This window comes from Aspergillus neoniger (genome assembly GCF_003184625.1).
Source record: "Aspergillus neoniger CBS 115656 unplaced genomic scaffold BO87scaffold_17, whole genome shotgun sequence".
Taxonomy (NCBI): Eukaryota; Fungi; Ascomycota; class Eurotiomycetes; order Eurotiales; family Aspergillaceae; genus Aspergillus; species Aspergillus neoniger.
Window position 1 is genome coordinate 150,587 of NW_020291145.1, and position 15,562 is coordinate 166,148.

Consider the following 15,562-nt stretch of genomic DNA (forward strand, 5'->3'; position numbering starts at 1 on the left):
GTTTGGGTCGGAGCATGGGCCTCGGATAAGGTTGATCCCTCCCGTGCCTGGGGGGGAGGGGGGGTGTTGAAGGGAAATGCTGGGTCACTCCTTTCCCTTTCTGAGATTGAGCTCCCCAGAAATCATGGCCAGGCTGGAATCTAATGGTCCCATGGCACACTCAAGGGTGACACAACCGAGCCTACCACGAGTCCCCGAGAAGCGGATCTTCATCGACGAGGATGTGCTGGTCCCCGATAGTCTTCAAAGACCCACTGTTAGATCTAGGTCAAACCCAACACCTTAGATTCTACCGACACTTTCTCTCGAGGATTTCCAGCAATATCGAGCTACTATCTGCAATATATTTGGAATCGGAGCTGTCAATTATGGTCCGGCTGAGACTCCGAGGCAGCTCCAAATTAAACTTTCTTTGTCTCCGCCAGACTGGGATGCTCGAGGTCTCCCGGTCCATCACCTGAATATAAACCCCCTGTCCAGTACCCGTTTCCCCGTTGATGACTTCAGGCTTGTCCCGTAAAGCTTCACAATGAGCAATACTGGGGGTGATGCCGCCATCATCGTGGGGTACCTCCTTGCGACGCTGGCAATCAGCATCATGGGCCTCCGGCTCTATATGCGCCGCTATCGACGACAGTCCTTCGTCATCAGCGACTATATAACCCTTTTCTGCTGCCTTCTTCTGGTCTATATCATGAATATCACTCTTGTTTTTGGGACTCTTGGTAACGTTGCCAACACATATATGGCGGGCGAAGTACCGAGTCGCGCCGATATTAAGCGTTCCCAGATGAGCAGCAAAGTCACTTATGCTGGTGCAATCATCTACTTCACCTAGTAAGTAAGCAACTGAACATGCGTACATGTGTGGCATACATGATGGATAATACTAAGACCGTCGAGTATTTGGTGCCAGAAGGCCATCGTTCTCTGCTTCATCAACCGACTTCTAGGGGTGCTTCCGTGGCCATACATATGGATTCGCCTCATGTGGGCCATACTAGGCGTCACCTACATAACGTTGCTCCTTCTCTTCCTCACTATATGCAGACCACTGAGTCTGTACTTCCAGGTCTATCCCGATCCAGGTGCGTACTTCGCGAGGTATACAGTACTTTAGTGTTAGTCGGATTGTCTAACCTGTGACCTCCTATTCCAGGCCCTTGTATCAGATCAACATACCAGTTATCAGCCCATGCCGTTTTCAACTGCGTCACCGACGTAATGCTAATTATCCTTCCGATCCACTGGCTCCTTAAGATTAGGCGTCCCTGGTACAAGTGAGTGCGAATGCTGATCCCGACGATTCTCATCCATACTAACCGATGCGAAGACGCGCCCAGCTGATTGGCCTCTTCTCCATTGGAATCGTCCTCGTGATAATTTCTGCTCTTCGTTTCCCGTTCCACCAAGGTTCACTCGACACACCCTTGCAAACAATTCTGAGCCCAATAGAGGAACTTCTCTCGGCACTGGTTGCCAACGTGCCCACATTGTACAGCCTCCGACGGGCCAGGCAGCCAGAGACGCCTCCACACCCTACGCAACCACCCCCGAAGAGACTCCCACGAGCGGTCGACAGTATCATAATTATGCAGACTGTGGATGTAGAGGAATCTCGTACAAATGATCAGACACTCTCTACGACAATAACTGATCGAGCGTTATCCACTACTATGGCCGATCGGAACCTGAAGAACGACAGCGACGGACATCTTGTTCGCAATGATCCGGAATGAAGCAAATAAGAGCATGTAGCATATAGAAGGATCTTACAGGATCTATGCATAGCATATAGTACGAGTTGATGTATATAGCGAGACGGCGGACTGACCTGATTAGCCCTCAGTGCACACATCCGGGTCCGCCATACGCAGTGCCCTCTGGACAGGGAGATTTTCGGGATACCCAGTAGCTACTGAAATTGCAGCAGCAGAAATAATGACAAGAGACCTTTACTTGGCTTAGTGTACTTAATAGTTCAGAAAATTTGCACCCTTTCCGGAATACACAAGCCACTGACCTACGCCACAATGACACCAAAGTAGTGCAAATAAGTACTAGGCAGAAGCACGAACATTATATAGAGTATATCAGACAACGTAACAGACCCATCATCCCCCATACAAATGCACACTCGAGTCCTTCGTCCACACCCGCAACCTCTTCCCAAAAAGATACATCGGCACTCCCAACACCAACGGCCCGAACGTCAGTGCCAACTGCACCATAGCAGGCAAAAAATACCCCAACTTCCTCTCCGCCAAGGGCGGCACCCAATAACTCATAGTAAACCCAAAAGTGTTCCTGGTAATCGTGATGACTGCCATAATCTCCCCAGAGACAGGTTTATACGAATCCACCGCATAAGCAACAGCAATGCTACAAATCGGCGAGACAACCAGTCCACTGAGTCCGAACCCAAACACCAGCAGAACAGGCCAAGGCCATAAATCCAGGATAGCAAATGCCCCTACCAACACCGACAGAAGTAGTAACGCAGCAAATGGAATAAGACCCAATAATCTCATCTCCGCCTCATAGACACCCTTGTTCCGCTCCGTTGCTTTCACCGCAACCCAGTCAGACAATGGCCCCGCCGTGACAAGCCCGATTATGCAACCGATCAGAAAGGCGAAGTTTGAGTAACCCACCTGCGAAGCGTTGAAATTAAAGGGCGGGGCACCGAGGACAGAAGATTCAGTGAGGTTCCAGAAGAGAACAAAGTTCGCGACGCCGGAGATAGCCATCGCGGCCCAGAATATGATCGGGTAGAGACATATGCGAAATGGGGTGAGGGTGTCTCGCAAGATGAAGGCTTTCCATTGCGGGTCCGGGGGTTGCCATAGCTTGTATTGGGCGCTGCAAGGGGATCCGGTCCCGGGCTTGGGGGGTAGTGGTTGGGTTGAGTAGATTTCTTTTAAGTCTACGGTCGGGCTGGTGTCTGTTGGGGATCCTTCGGTCTCTGGTTTCAGAGATGTGTGTGCTGTATGTCGGGGGGGTTTGGACGCGGGATCACGGTGGTATTTCGTCTCCGGGCAGAAGAGGAGGATAGTGAAGATGTTGAAGCAGGTCATAGCCATTGATAGCCAGAAGAAGCTACGCCATTCGAATCTGATATTCCATGAGTCAGCCATTCAGACTTACTCTAATGCCAACTGAGCGTGATAAATGGCCGGGGGACAGTACCTTTGCGTGATATTCCCTGAGATGACCGGCCCGAGGAAAGAGCCAAACGAGGCCGCGGTACTATAATTGTTCTGTCAGTTAAATAGCCCTTGTGTTTTGTCAGTCTTCCAACTTACAAAAAGGCTACGGTCCATCGTCCTCGCTCATACAGGAAGAAAAGATCTGCAACTGTCTGCATGGGTACGGTCTCGCAGACCGCAGCCCCTGCTCCGTTCACCACTCGAGCCACAATGAAACTCGTGTAGGAGGAGGCGAGAGCCTCCCACACATAAGAGGCGACGCTAAGCGACAAAAAAGCGATGAAAACAAAGCGACGTCCGAAGATATTGGCACAAGGAACAACGATTAAATTGAAATAGGCAAACGACAGGATACACACGCCGGTGATGAGCAGAAGTTGGGTGTTATTCAGATCGAAGGTATCAGAGAAGGCAGGAAACATTGGGCTCATGGATAATGCTGATGCTGTTGATACGAATGTGGTCACGAGCTGGGACATTATAGCTAAGTCTGTCATGGGGGAATGATGAGCGTGGCTTATTGCGTGGATTGTCTGTGAAACGTACACTTCCATTTCGGCGCCCAGTTGAGCGGATCGTGGGGATCTTCTGATGGCTGAGGGACGAGACTTATGGAGGTGAGCTACTGCTGTACATCTAGGCTCGAGAAACACCGCTCACACTATTCCAGTTTTAGATCCATGAACCAGGTGGGGATCCCTATCGTGCATTATCTCGGTCCCCGGGAGATGATCCCCATGCCCTGGGGGTGCGCTTTCTGGCGAGTCCATCTTGCTGCGGGGTGGAGCAACTAGACTGCCTGTTGCGTTGGAAATCTGATGTTGGGAGAATAACAGTATGCAGTCCTTGAGGGGGATCTGCAGCTATGAAGCTTGACTATATCTCAGAGGACCAGGTGAGGCTGAGCTGAGGATGTTAAGGGTAAGCGATGAATGACGCAAGGGGTGGACAAGGATGAGCTGGCGGAATGCAGATTTTCTGTCGATCTTCTCCCAAGCGGAATGCAGGGTTAGACAACTATCGATTCCCCGATCCATGATGAGCTGGGTGTCATGCCGTCCTTTCTCCATAGAAAAGCACAGTATCAATATGGACGGGTACCTATGTGTGGGGTGTGCCGGAAAAAGGAAGACAGACTACAAAAGACACTGGCTATATTATGAGCTGAGGATAGGAAGCTATTTCACCGCAGTCTACAGGTAGAGATAACTGTTACGGGGCATCTGTGATGGTTCTCATCGGTGTGACAGTCCGTGGAGGTTGGCATTGCAGACTATCATTGTAAATAACCCGAATGGATAGAGATATGCGGCATATGTAAGTTGCCGGCCAATGAGACACCACGTTTACATTGGATCGTTCAATAGTACTAAACACAACAGCACATCTTCTTGGGCTTATTAGAGTTCGCAACAATAACAACAATGGACATGGGTCCAATCAATGCCCTTGATGCTAGACAGCTGACTACTGCACGAAATGATTCTGACTAGATTCTCACAATAAGTATTGACGAAGCTCTTCAAACGAGCATGTAACTGAGAATTGGGAGTTATCGAGTTGTCAGCCCGCCTTATCTCGACCCACCATTGGAATGCCACTATCAGGACCAACAATTCCTGTCTATTTCTTTTTTAAAATAACGGTTCACTTTAAGCTTCTCGAGGGATCCCCAGCAGACATCTTTCTCTCCACAACTATGGAACTCTCCTAATCGTGACACTCGCATTGATAGACGATTCAATAACAATTCATGACTCTCGGAGACTAGTCAGATCGTCGTCCGTAGCATCTCCGGTATATCGCTAGAAATGTCCTCATTCGGCTCCGGACGCTCGGACGAAGGAGGATTTCACCTCCTCATCTATCCGTGGTGCCTCAGGATCGATCTCATGGTTACTGTCCGAGAACACGAAAGGCAGAACCAGCCCCGCGGACCACCCTTGCATACCCATCCGCCGTCCGCCATATCTTTGGGGATTCCTGAGGATCTTTGGCTGGCTGACTCTCTCATTTGAACCGAGGCTTTTATGCTATCCAGTGGTTTAATCCTCACGGTGAGTAGGTGACATGACAAATCAACTTCAAGCATCGCACACAATTAGGGCAAGCTCATCTGTGATCTCGATTCATTATTACAATACTATCTGTCCAATGCAATAAACGCTATTCGCCAACACCTGCAATGCAGTAAATATAAATGAAAAGCTCCAACCACCCTCACATCATCACATCATATCCATTAGTTTGCCGCCCTATCCCCAAAGTGCTGCAACTGTCCGCGGGTACGAATATAATAATGCCCGCTCTCCTCGCGCATATCGACATGCCATCGATCGCGCAAACGCGGAGTCCCCGCCGCTCCCAGCTGTGCTCCAGACCACGCATGCACCGTTCCCGGACTATTCACTGCTAAAGCGAACAGATTCGGTGGTTCTGTGAAATCTGTCACCAACTGCCCGCGTCCCTGGAAGAGAATTAACCCCAGACACATGATATTCGTCAGGAAGACCACAGCCAGAATGACATAGAACACCTGCTGCCAGTCACTCGTCCGGCCAGACGCATAGCCCGCGGACTGCAGTGTGGCGTTAAAGACCTGCACGACAGGGGTATCGAGACTAGGCTCGGAGTAATTCCAATCGGGAACAAATGGAGAGTACTGGCTACCGAGGAGGGCGGTACTCCCTGCTAAGACGGCCAGAGCCTCACTGAGCGATGGGAGTCGAGGATCCAGCGAAGAGCTATTAGTGGTGTTATCGAAGCTCGGGACCAACTCCATTAGCGTGCGTTCAATAGCGGCGTCGTCACCCTGGATGCCTGACGCGAGAGTCACCGTGTCGGCCCACTCCCATGCCACGCTTTTCCAATTTATCAGGTACTGATCCTCCGACGTGTTAGGATGTATCCGGTTGTACTGGAGCCTGTCGGCAGCGTCTTCGCAGCGTGAGCTCAAATCCCCGCCGCTCGGATCGACCTGGTACTGCGCTGAACAGCGACCTGAAAGCTTCCCGCGCATTCCGCAGAGGACATACTTCGGATCGTGGCCTGGAGGGGCACTGCCTAGTATGTAGATGGAGGTTGTGTTGTCGACTTTTGGGTTTAGGATGGTGTTGTAGGCTTCGGGGTAGATGGGGAAGACAGGAGCGCCTTGGTCTTCGCTGAAGCCGAAGAGGTCATCGACGACGGTGCGGTTCGTGTTAATCGAGTATGTTGGTGCGGCGGTTGCCCACGTCGATGCGTTAAAGGGCTTATGGTTGGGCCACTCGGTGTAGATGAGGGGTTTCAGCTCGTCATGCGACATGCCAACGCACATCACATTAATAGCAGGCGATGGGAGAGAGGCTTGGATGATGTACTTGCCCTCTCCAGACATGTCAACGGGCTGTTGGATCTTATTTGCGGGGTTGCGTGCAGCGGCGAAGAGGCCTCCGTGTGGGTAGGCGGCAGTGACGTTATTGACGACGCGACCATGTTGTTCGGATAGGGCGGTTGTATTGACGACTTCGATCCAGCGACCGGTCACTGTTGTGTTGTCGTATAGCAAGGCATGTGGCTGCGGGCGATAAGCGAGGGCGGTTGAGGTGCTATTTCCGGCTTTCAGCATTTCGGCCCAACCTTGCAGGTATTGATAGTAGTCGTGGTATGAGCGGCCGGCTATCTCCATCTCCAGACAGGTCTCATTCCAGTGTGTCGGGTCAACATCGACGGTGATTGGAGTCTGGCAGGCGTCTTCTAAGTAATAAGGGTTGGAGTATTCGGTGAAGACATTTCCCTGCAGAAGTCGGGGCTGGATGGGGCCCATGACCAAGCTTGGAGAAACTACAGTCGGGAGAAACGCGGACGGTCAGAAAGTAAGTCTCCCATGATTAGTTAGGGGACAGAGTGACCAACCTAGGGCTTCAGCAGCAGTGGTGTACAGCATTGCAACCAGAGCAACAATTAGCGTCAACCCACCAAGTGTCGTCCACCCGACATAGCGCAGCACATCCCACTGCATCAGCAGCGACCCCGGCTGCGTGATCCAGGTTCGCAGCGTCATGTCAGCGATGCTGACACCCTCGGACCCATGCGCGAGAGCCCGCCGACTCAACAGCTGGCCCAGGAATGCAACACAAACTGTGACATAGGATAGCTCGATCGTTTTGGCCAACAGGGCGCTCAGCAAAGATGCGGACGAGGCAGTGAGTCCGGCATTGTTGCCGATCAAACTGCCATAGTAGGGTTTGATACACGCGACGACGAAGAAGACGCCGGACAGGATGGTAGTGTACACGCCCAGTACGATAAGAGTGACGAAGAGGCCCGAACACCGACGCCTGGGTTTATTGGTCGGCAGTGGCAGAGGATGAGGTTGATCGCCATGATCGACACCTTTGGGTGGTGTATCGGTCAAGTCACTACGAAACGAATCGCGTGGCCCCGGACCGAGATCGCGCAGATCGATTACGCTTTTATCGTCCTCGCCGGATGAGTCGTCATGCAATCTTGAGTCCGGGATGTTGACATCGGACAGGAGACGAAGCCCATCCGACGACCTGGCAGCCATGGTTGGCTGAGGTCAGATGCAGACAGTTTGGGGGTTTGTTTTTCTTGGAGGGAAAGAGTGAGGAGGAAAGGCTTCCTGGGCCAACGGTTCTTAAGGGGCGGTGCATGGCGGATGAGCATTTAAACCAGCTAGTCCAGCTAATCCCTGTTGTTTTGTCCGCCATATGAGTTGGCTTCAATTTAGTGAATTGGGGGCCATTTGCGATCGGTTGGGGTCCTTGTTGGTGTGAGGCTCGGGTGAAGGGCCCGTCGGGATGCTGGCTGTGTGGGAACCAGGGTCGGACCAGGGTCGTGGCTCATTCAGCTGGTGCGCGACTGTGCCACACAGTAGTCACTTGGTTAGCAACCTAGCTACCTAGCTAGATACTATTGGGATATGCTTGTACATGATTTTAATCTCCCTTGGTGGGGTCGCTTCAATCTAGAATCCCTGGTTGCACCATTCATGTCTGCGCCCGCCTTCGCCGTGGGTCTGTGTTTAGTCCGGCTCTCAGCCTGATCTTCCAGTTGGTCCCATCGTTACCCAAAGAGAGAGGGGAACCTGCAATCTGCCAGGGTGTGTCCTATAGTGTAACTGTGTACTATGCCCTAATGCGACCAGTCATTATCGCGGCCAGAGGCGAGAAGGAATCCCTGTCCGGACTAGCCTATAAATAGCAAAGATGGTCCAAGGTGATTGGGCTTGATCGTGATCACGATAACACAGACGATGAGAAAATGGAAACATCTAGAGAGTGCGACTTAGGTAGCCAAATAAAGATGACAGCACCACAGGCAGCAATACAAGGAGCGGAAGGGGATTGTGGGACGTTAAAGGCAGACAAGGCTGGTGAAAAGTGGTAAATGTGTGTGGTTTGCGGACCGAGATAGCAATCAATGCGCTTCACTATACTTCAAACGGCATAGTCCTTCATTTCCCACAAATTTCCGCCTCAGCCTCTGCGATGGATCTCAACAGCCACTCTAATCCTTCCTTCAAGGCTTCTTCCCCAGGAGTGAACGTGATTCGGAACCAACCGAGCTCTTCCGGCATGTATACGCTTCCAGGCGCCATTATAACCCCATTCTTCGCACGGATGCCAGTGATTCCCAACTCACGATGTTCTCATAAGCGAGTGTCAGGCAATGTAACCCTTGGCTGGCTGTAGTCTGACTCTGGTGTGACAGACTTGCCTAGCAATAGATGGCGAAGGTCAACCCAAATAAACAAGCAAGAATTCCTATCCGTATATCAGCGCAATCAAGCCTGTTGGGGGTCTTTCGAAATACAAACGACTCGCAATACCGAATGCCATGCTCGCGGGGAAAGGATGTATCCATGCGATAGTTTTCCTGTATAAGTTTGGTCTTGCTGTTCGTAACATTGTCCATCCACGCCTCGTCCTCGAGTATGGCGGCCCAAACATCCTGAAGAACGTGTGGCGACTATGACGATATGCTAAATATTCTATGTCAGAGGTATCTGCTTGTCACATAAGCACTATACACATACCTAATGCTCGACAATGCACCTATCGCTGCATGTCAAAGACGACGCAACCCTCTGAGGCCAGTGCTGCATCTGGTCCGGCGACTTAAGTTTCCATTGTATGAGCCTTCTGGGCAATACTTCTGTTTTGATTTTCTCGGGCGCGGGCCTGCGGGGACTGATTTGGCTAATGCATATGTATACATCTTTGGATTTTGTCAGTTATTGTGTGCGATAAATGATCGAAAGGGTAGAGTGCCTCACGTATTGTTGCTGTGTGTGAATCACGGACTTGGTTCAATTAGTACATATGTATCACAGATAAGAGTTGAAATGACTCACATGAATCGACCACCAGATTCGCTTTTGCGAGGATCTTATCGAGTGATCCATAGCGCACGGGGATGTGCTGACACAATATTGATACAGCCGCCAAACGACAGGATCGACGCAACGTACAGCAAATGCATTCCCATCGACTGAGCCAGCATTGCTGCGCACCCTACCCAGTAACAAGTACGATGCCTTTTCTCGGACATAATGTGCCCTTCTCACGGTAGCACGGTCGGTAAATCCCGCTTGCTAGGCTAAGGCCTCGCTATCAGTCGCAAAGCCTAGGAGGAAAATACCATGCACTCTGGAGGTTCAATACAGGGTGTGCTGGGTGTATGACGTCGGAAAAGAAACCCGGATAATCTGGTCTGCTATCCCATAAGATGGCATAGCAAAGGCACCCGTAAGTTTACTGGCTGTTCAGCACAATATCTATTATCTTGGGGTGGCCGATCTGCGATTGAGGTGTCGGGCAGTGCATTCCTTGCAAGCCACACGAATTGGGCGAAGCGGCATGTTTGAATTACTCGGTCTCTCAGTCGACTGGACCATTGCTCTCGACATAAGAGTACATCCTAACAACAGTCCATGTTGCTCTCAACTCGGCGAGATGTTCCTTCCCCCTGCCGTGGGGCTGCGCGAAGTCGACCAAGAGGCCGAGGTGACCCCCGAATTGCCACGGTTTCTTGGCCGGGTCCACCCAAATATGGGTTGTTATTCTCAACAACTGAGAAATTGAGGATGTCTTGTCTTGATTATATTCCACTGCAGCCTGTGGGAGGATGTTCTCTTCCAACTGCGTCGTCGATATCGATCTACTATTATAAATTAAGACGACCGCGATAGTGAGATATCAGTTCCAAAAGAATTCGGACATGACATATATACACCTAGTTCTTGTGATGCTTTCTGACAATATCAGCCGCCATTACTTTCAAGATCAACATAGCATCAGGCCTAATACTAACCAAGCCCCCAAACATCGACACTAGGATTTTTTTTATATTGATCTCCGCAAAGTGGCAGGGCGCTACTCCTTGGCATACGCAATATTCCGACCATGCGCGTTGTCAACTGACAGAAACTGCTAGGACACCCCTGGCTTTTACCATCTATGTCTATACGCTTGGCAGCAGGGGATGGGCCCTGAACCAGCGCCTCTAATCTGTCCTGCTATGACTGCCCGGTCTCTTGTCCTCCGAGACATTACCTCCATTGACTACAAATGAGAACGCAGATCCATATGAACCTCTGCGGGACCCATCCTTAGTGTATGATCCCATTCCCACCATCCACCAACGAACTCGATATGACCCACAGCCGGGCGCCTACAACTACGGGTTCAAAGAGCCGTCGAAGTCAAAATCCCCGTAGGGCACTCATATGAGATGCGATGCCAAGAAGCCAAGGAAGACAGCACGTCTGTAGGCTCACAACTCAACCCACCCCGCATTGCATCCTGTATGGCCCGTTTGGATGGAGGACAAAGTCATACGGAGATGGTGCAGATGCGGGTGGTTGGTTTTGACTACAAAAGTGAAGGAGGCCCGCTGTCGGCATCTTCTCTTGGTTATTACCATCAAAACAACAATCGCATGCTAGTGCTGTACGTATATTAGCCCCGGGGATATCTGAACTCATCAAGTACTGACAGCATTGACGAAGGACATTCTCCGAATAAAATCATGACTTCCGCTCAGCCCGACAGCTATGCCAAAGGACCAACCCTTGAATCCAACGCGCCCATGAACCCAGGCTATCAGTTACCGATCGAGTTACACTGGGTGAACTGGTCGTGGCGCCGTTCGCTGCTATATATGGCTGGTGGGATCCTCATTGGGGCTCTCGTCGGGCTTATCGTCGGGCTGATAGTGCGGTTCGCGTGATAGCGTTGACAGTTGATATGGCACATACTGTGCATGATGTGCTTGGTGTTGATACCCCAGATGCGTAAAAATCGCGTTAATATTTTTGTTTCATTGCTATCGTTTCATTAGCGCCGCATTTCAACTTCTCTGTGTACCCGAATCGCTAACGATGCGACCGGTGACTTATACCCGAGGATCACGACTCCGATCGGACCACGTGGGATCGGTGAGTTTAAGAATTCTATCGAAGCGATTAGCATTTTTAGCATTTCTGCCATGATCTAACGTTAAATAGGTATGAACACCCCAATGATGTAGTATCAGGTTGAGGTGGAAAATAAATCCGGCAGTTTGGTTGCCTGTTTGGGTAGTACCTTCACCCCAAGAACACGGCGATCAATTACAACATGTACAATAATCCGGCGATCCACAATGGAAACCATATTCAGTATAAGCAGCCGGAATATTGAAAGTATGATCAAGAGATTTGGCGACAGGGAGTCATCAACGGTGACGATCCATGACGTTTCGATGTGGTAGTTACCTTAACCAAACGCCCGAACTCAATTGTGACGCCACTTCTGTACTTTATCAGAAGCCATCAGGAACGCAAGAATTGTCTGCGATAGACTTGCAATATAGCGTGAGAAATACCACCTATCTCATTCGTTGTACAGGATACCCCAGTATCTACAAATAATATATTATTATTCCCCACCTACCCAATGGCATGACACGACACCCACCAGCAATGGCACCCAACTTCTCTCCCTCTACAACCGACCTCCTGATCATCGGCGCTGGCCCAGCCGGCCTCATGGCGGCCTGCTGGGCCTCACAATACACGAACATGACGACCCGAATCATCGACAAGTACCCTAGCCGAACAGCGACCGGGCACGCCGACGGGATACAGAGCCGATCACTCGAGATCCTCGAGAGTTTCGGGGTAGTTGATCCGATAATACGGAAAGGTGTGCAACATGCGGAGATGTGTTTCTGGGTAAATAAACTATTAATTCTTATATACTATATCGCATTCAGCTTTATCTCCAGTCCCGATCCTCGTGGGGAAAAATGAGCACAGCAACTAATTCGGGCGCTGCGTAGGGCTATGATAAGCATACGGGTGGGATAACGAGGCACAAGATGGACTCGGCTCAGACGGATAAGTCGAGATACAATATGGTGTTGCTGAATCAGGGGATCATTGAGCAGATTATTCTAGATTATTTGGGGTTAGAGCAGGGGGGCAGGGTGGAGGTGGAGTATGGGAAACAGGCGGAGACGTTGGAGCTGCTAGAGGAAGGGGAGGATGAGTATCCGGTTGTTGTTGGGGTGAAGAGGGTCGGGCAGAATGGTATGGTTATCCTTGGTTTTGATGGTGGTTGCCTGCTGACTTGGATGTTGTTATAGGGGCCAATGGGCATTGCAGTGATGTTGAGACCATTCGCGCGCGGTATGTTATCGGTTGCGACGGTGCGAGGAGCTGGACCAGAGAGCAGCTGCAGGTACCGATGCGGGTGTGTTCTGGAGATACCACCTGGGGCGTTGTCGATATCGCCCCGATCACTGATTTCCGTAAGTTTGGTCAATCGGTGAAAATGTATGCTTGACTGACAGGCTTTAGCGGACATTCGTCAGTCCTGTGCTATACATGCCGGGGATCGTGGCAGCATCATGACCGCACCCAGGGAGAATCGGCTGGTTCGCTTTTACATCTATCCCAAAGGCGATGGGAGGCTGAGTGTGGAGGGCAAAGACCGATCGGAAGTATCACTTGATGAGATTGTGGGAGCCATGGCGAAAGTCATGAAACCCTACTCATTGACTTATAAGCACTGCGACTGGTGGTCTATCTACAAAGTGAGTATCCATTGGAGGCAGACGGCCATAACTGACTCGGGATAGATAGGTCAACGTTTAGTAGAAACGTATAGGCCACATGACAGGTTGGTAAATCATTGAGTCAAACCAGGCATATGCTAACAAAAACAGGATCTTCTTGGCCGGCGATGCAGCACATACGCACTCACCGAAGGGAGGTCAGGGTCTGAACGTGTCGATGCAGGATACATACAACCTAACATGGAAGCTATGCTCCGTTATCACAGGGGAAGCTTCTCCGAGTATACTCGATACATACGAATTGGAACGACGACCAGTTGGCGAACAGCTGCTCAAGCTGGATACCGAGTTAGTTAAAGCGTACGAACAAGACACGAGCGTCACCGAAGGGGTCGAGCGCGTCCGTGGCCAGTACATCGAATTCATGACGGGAACGGGGGTGACATATGACTCAAATGATTTGATCGCCGGAAAGAAGGCTGATACATCGGTCGCAAAGAATATCAAGATCGGTATGCGCCTGTCATCATATCCAGTCGTGGCCCAGGCCGACGGGATTAGCATGCAGCTGGTTAGCAGGTTGACCAGTAACGGGGCATGGAGACTGCTCGTATTCCCAGGCGACCTGCTTGAACCTAGCAACCAGAGTCAGCTGGCCAATTTTGCGAACCAATTCAACGAGCAACCTCATCTGTCATGTCTGCACAAAAACCTGAAATCGACCCGGTGTTGTCCCCTTCTCGAGACGATTGTGGTGCATTCCAGCCCGAGGACTTCCGTGAACCTTCTGGATCTACCGGATATATTCCATCCATTCGATGAGACGTGGGGATGGGATTACTCGAGGGTGTTCGCGGATGATGGTTCATACGGCGAAGCTTGTGGGCATGCCTATGAAGAGTACGGCATACGAGAGGAGAATGGGTGTCTGGTCCTCTGCCGTCCGGATCAACATGTTGCTTGGTTAGGGAGCCTTGGAGATGTGGAAGCATTGGACCAGTACTTTGGTCAATTCGTCGGGAGGAAGTGATCTGATCGGGTTCTGTTTCTATTCAGTACTATTTCGTCGAGCGCGACCGGTGAAATAGGGTGGAATTGGGGGGGCATGTTGGTGATGGCATTCCGAGCGTTGCACGGATACTTTTCTGGTTGTAGCATCCATGTCGATACAGAGGCACGATAGAGAGGCTATAGAAAAGACTTAGCACCAGACCATTTGTGCGACACAATTTAGCAAAAATAAATGACAGAAATTATGTACTTTGCACATGCTATCCCCCAACATAGCGCACGCATGGTCAGTGGCCAGAGCTCAACGGCAGCACATCGCACAGACCGGGGATCACCCGTGGGCACCGGCTCTCTCGTCCCGTATTCCGGCAGAAGGGCCCTGCCAGTCAGAAGTCCCAGAGACCCTCTGGGTGGATGATAGGGAAGTTGTGGAACCAATGCTCAAATTGGCTTCCAGACCCAGGGGACGGATGATGCAGCTTGATTGGGAGGGAATATTGATGAGGTAATGGTGATGCTCAACGGTGATGTCATGAGAGTAACAGTCGTGGAGAAATGTTTTGATCGAGGCCCAAAACAATGTCCTCTAAGAATCAAACAAACAACACCACCGCTGAGAGGGAATGAGGTTTTGTACGCCGGTCAGGTCCACTTCTTTCTCAGAGTGAGGCTGCCCCACGGCTTATCTGTGCTATCTGGAGGCCCCTGGCCAGACCGGACGGACCTCTTCTCGACTGTCCAGCAACAACAAGGGTTGTCTCCATCTCTTACATTATAGGGCAATTGCACGGAAGGAGATCACATCGACACAGTATCTGATCGATCACTGACCCCGCCATTTATCCACTGTGCCACCGTACAACTACCGACTGAACCCAGACCGTCCACAATTTAACACCGCCATCACAATGACTACATCCAGCCTTCCAGACTTTTCTGGGGCAGTAACAAAGAGAAACCATATGTGTCAATCTCCCGTATCCCCTCCACTCCAGAAACAACAACGTTCCCCCAACATGATGCCGGATGACTTCACAGCCAATGCTTGTACCTTGTCCCTGCCCTACCCAAAGTAGCAACATACCATGTAGTCGGGACCACATGCAGTCAGGACCCTGGAGAATTCCCCGAAACTTGAATCAAGGCTAATTATACCATGTCCTTCAAAATTACGATCATGGTTACTGCATCAACATTGACATCAGTACGTAGTCATTGTAATATCTATAGTTAGACACAAGCATCATTATCCAGAGTCTGAAAGACCTACAAATAGC

General features: G+C 50.6%; 5 protein-coding genes across 5 annotated transcripts; 3 read left to right on the forward strand and 2 right to left on the reverse strand.

The window, feature by feature from the left end:
- Positions 1-29: 29 nt before the first annotated feature.
- Positions 30-1,904, forward strand: BO87DRAFT_459257 (uncharacterized protein). Its single transcript, XM_025628943.1, has 4 exons — positions 30-837; positions 904-1,088; positions 1,160-1,280; positions 1,334-1,904. The coding sequence occupies exons 1-4, from the start codon at positions 530-532 to the stop codon at positions 1,737-1,739; spliced, it is 1,020 nt and encodes a 339-aa protein (XP_025479400.1). The 5' UTR covers positions 30-529; the 3' UTR covers positions 1,740-1,904.
- A 210-nt stretch (positions 1,905-2,114) lies between these two features.
- On the reverse strand, positions 2,115-3,688 carry BO87DRAFT_436446 (MFS transporter; the record flags this gene model as incomplete). Its single annotated transcript, XM_025627815.1, has 3 exons — positions 2,115-3,114; positions 3,148-3,249; positions 3,306-3,688. 3 exons carry the CDS (start codon positions 3,686-3,688, stop codon positions 2,115-2,117), a joined length of 1,485 nt encoding a protein of 494 aa, XP_025479401.1.
- Positions 3,689-5,314: 1,626 nt separating this feature from the next.
- Positions 5,315-8,000, reverse strand: BO87DRAFT_359356 (uncharacterized protein). The gene is made up of 2 exons (XM_025621512.1): positions 7,104-8,000; positions 5,315-7,031 (listed from the first exon to the last, which is right to left on the reverse strand). Exons 1-2 carry the CDS (start codon positions 7,756-7,758, stop codon positions 5,452-5,454), a joined length of 2,235 nt encoding a protein of 744 aa, XP_025479402.1. The 5' UTR covers positions 7,759-8,000; the 3' UTR covers positions 5,315-5,451.
- A 3,243-nt stretch (positions 8,001-11,243) lies between these two features.
- Positions 11,244-11,744, forward strand: BO87DRAFT_386904 (uncharacterized protein; the record flags this gene model as incomplete). Its single annotated transcript, XM_025624780.1, has 3 exons — positions 11,244-11,429; positions 11,556-11,652; positions 11,722-11,744. 3 exons carry the CDS (start codon positions 11,244-11,246, stop codon positions 11,742-11,744), a joined length of 306 nt encoding a protein of 101 aa, XP_025479403.1.
- A 433-nt stretch (positions 11,745-12,177) lies between these two features.
- Positions 12,178-14,304, forward strand: BO87DRAFT_426203 (FAD binding domain protein; the record flags this gene model as incomplete). Its single annotated transcript, XM_025627348.1, has 6 exons — positions 12,178-12,429; positions 12,537-12,786; positions 12,843-13,007; positions 13,057-13,292; positions 13,338-13,378; positions 13,425-14,304. 6 exons carry the CDS (start codon positions 12,178-12,180, stop codon positions 14,302-14,304), a joined length of 1,824 nt encoding a protein of 607 aa, XP_025479404.1.
- Between the last annotated feature and the right edge of the window lie 1,258 nt (positions 14,305-15,562).

Coding starts and splice junctions, on each gene's coding strand:
- BO87DRAFT_459257 (XM_025628943.1), top strand. CDS start 530: ATGAGCAATACTGGGGGTGATGCCGCCATCATCGTGGGGTACCTCCTT. Junction 838..903: donor GCAATCATCTACTTCACCTA/GTAAGTAAGCAA, acceptor AAGACCGTCGAG/TATTTGGTGCCAGAAGGCCA. Junction 1,089..1,159: donor CCAGGTCTATCCCGATCCAG/GTGCGTACTTCG, acceptor CTCCTATTCCAG/GCCCTTGTATCAGATCAACA.
- BO87DRAFT_359356 (XM_025621512.1), bottom strand. CDS start 7,758: ATGGCTGCCAGGTCGTCGGATGGGCTTCGTCTCCTGTCCGATGTCAAC. Junction 7,032..7,103: donor CACTGCTGCTGAAGCCCTAG/GTTGGTCACTCT, acceptor TCCCGACTGTAG/TTTCTCCAAGCTTGGTCATG.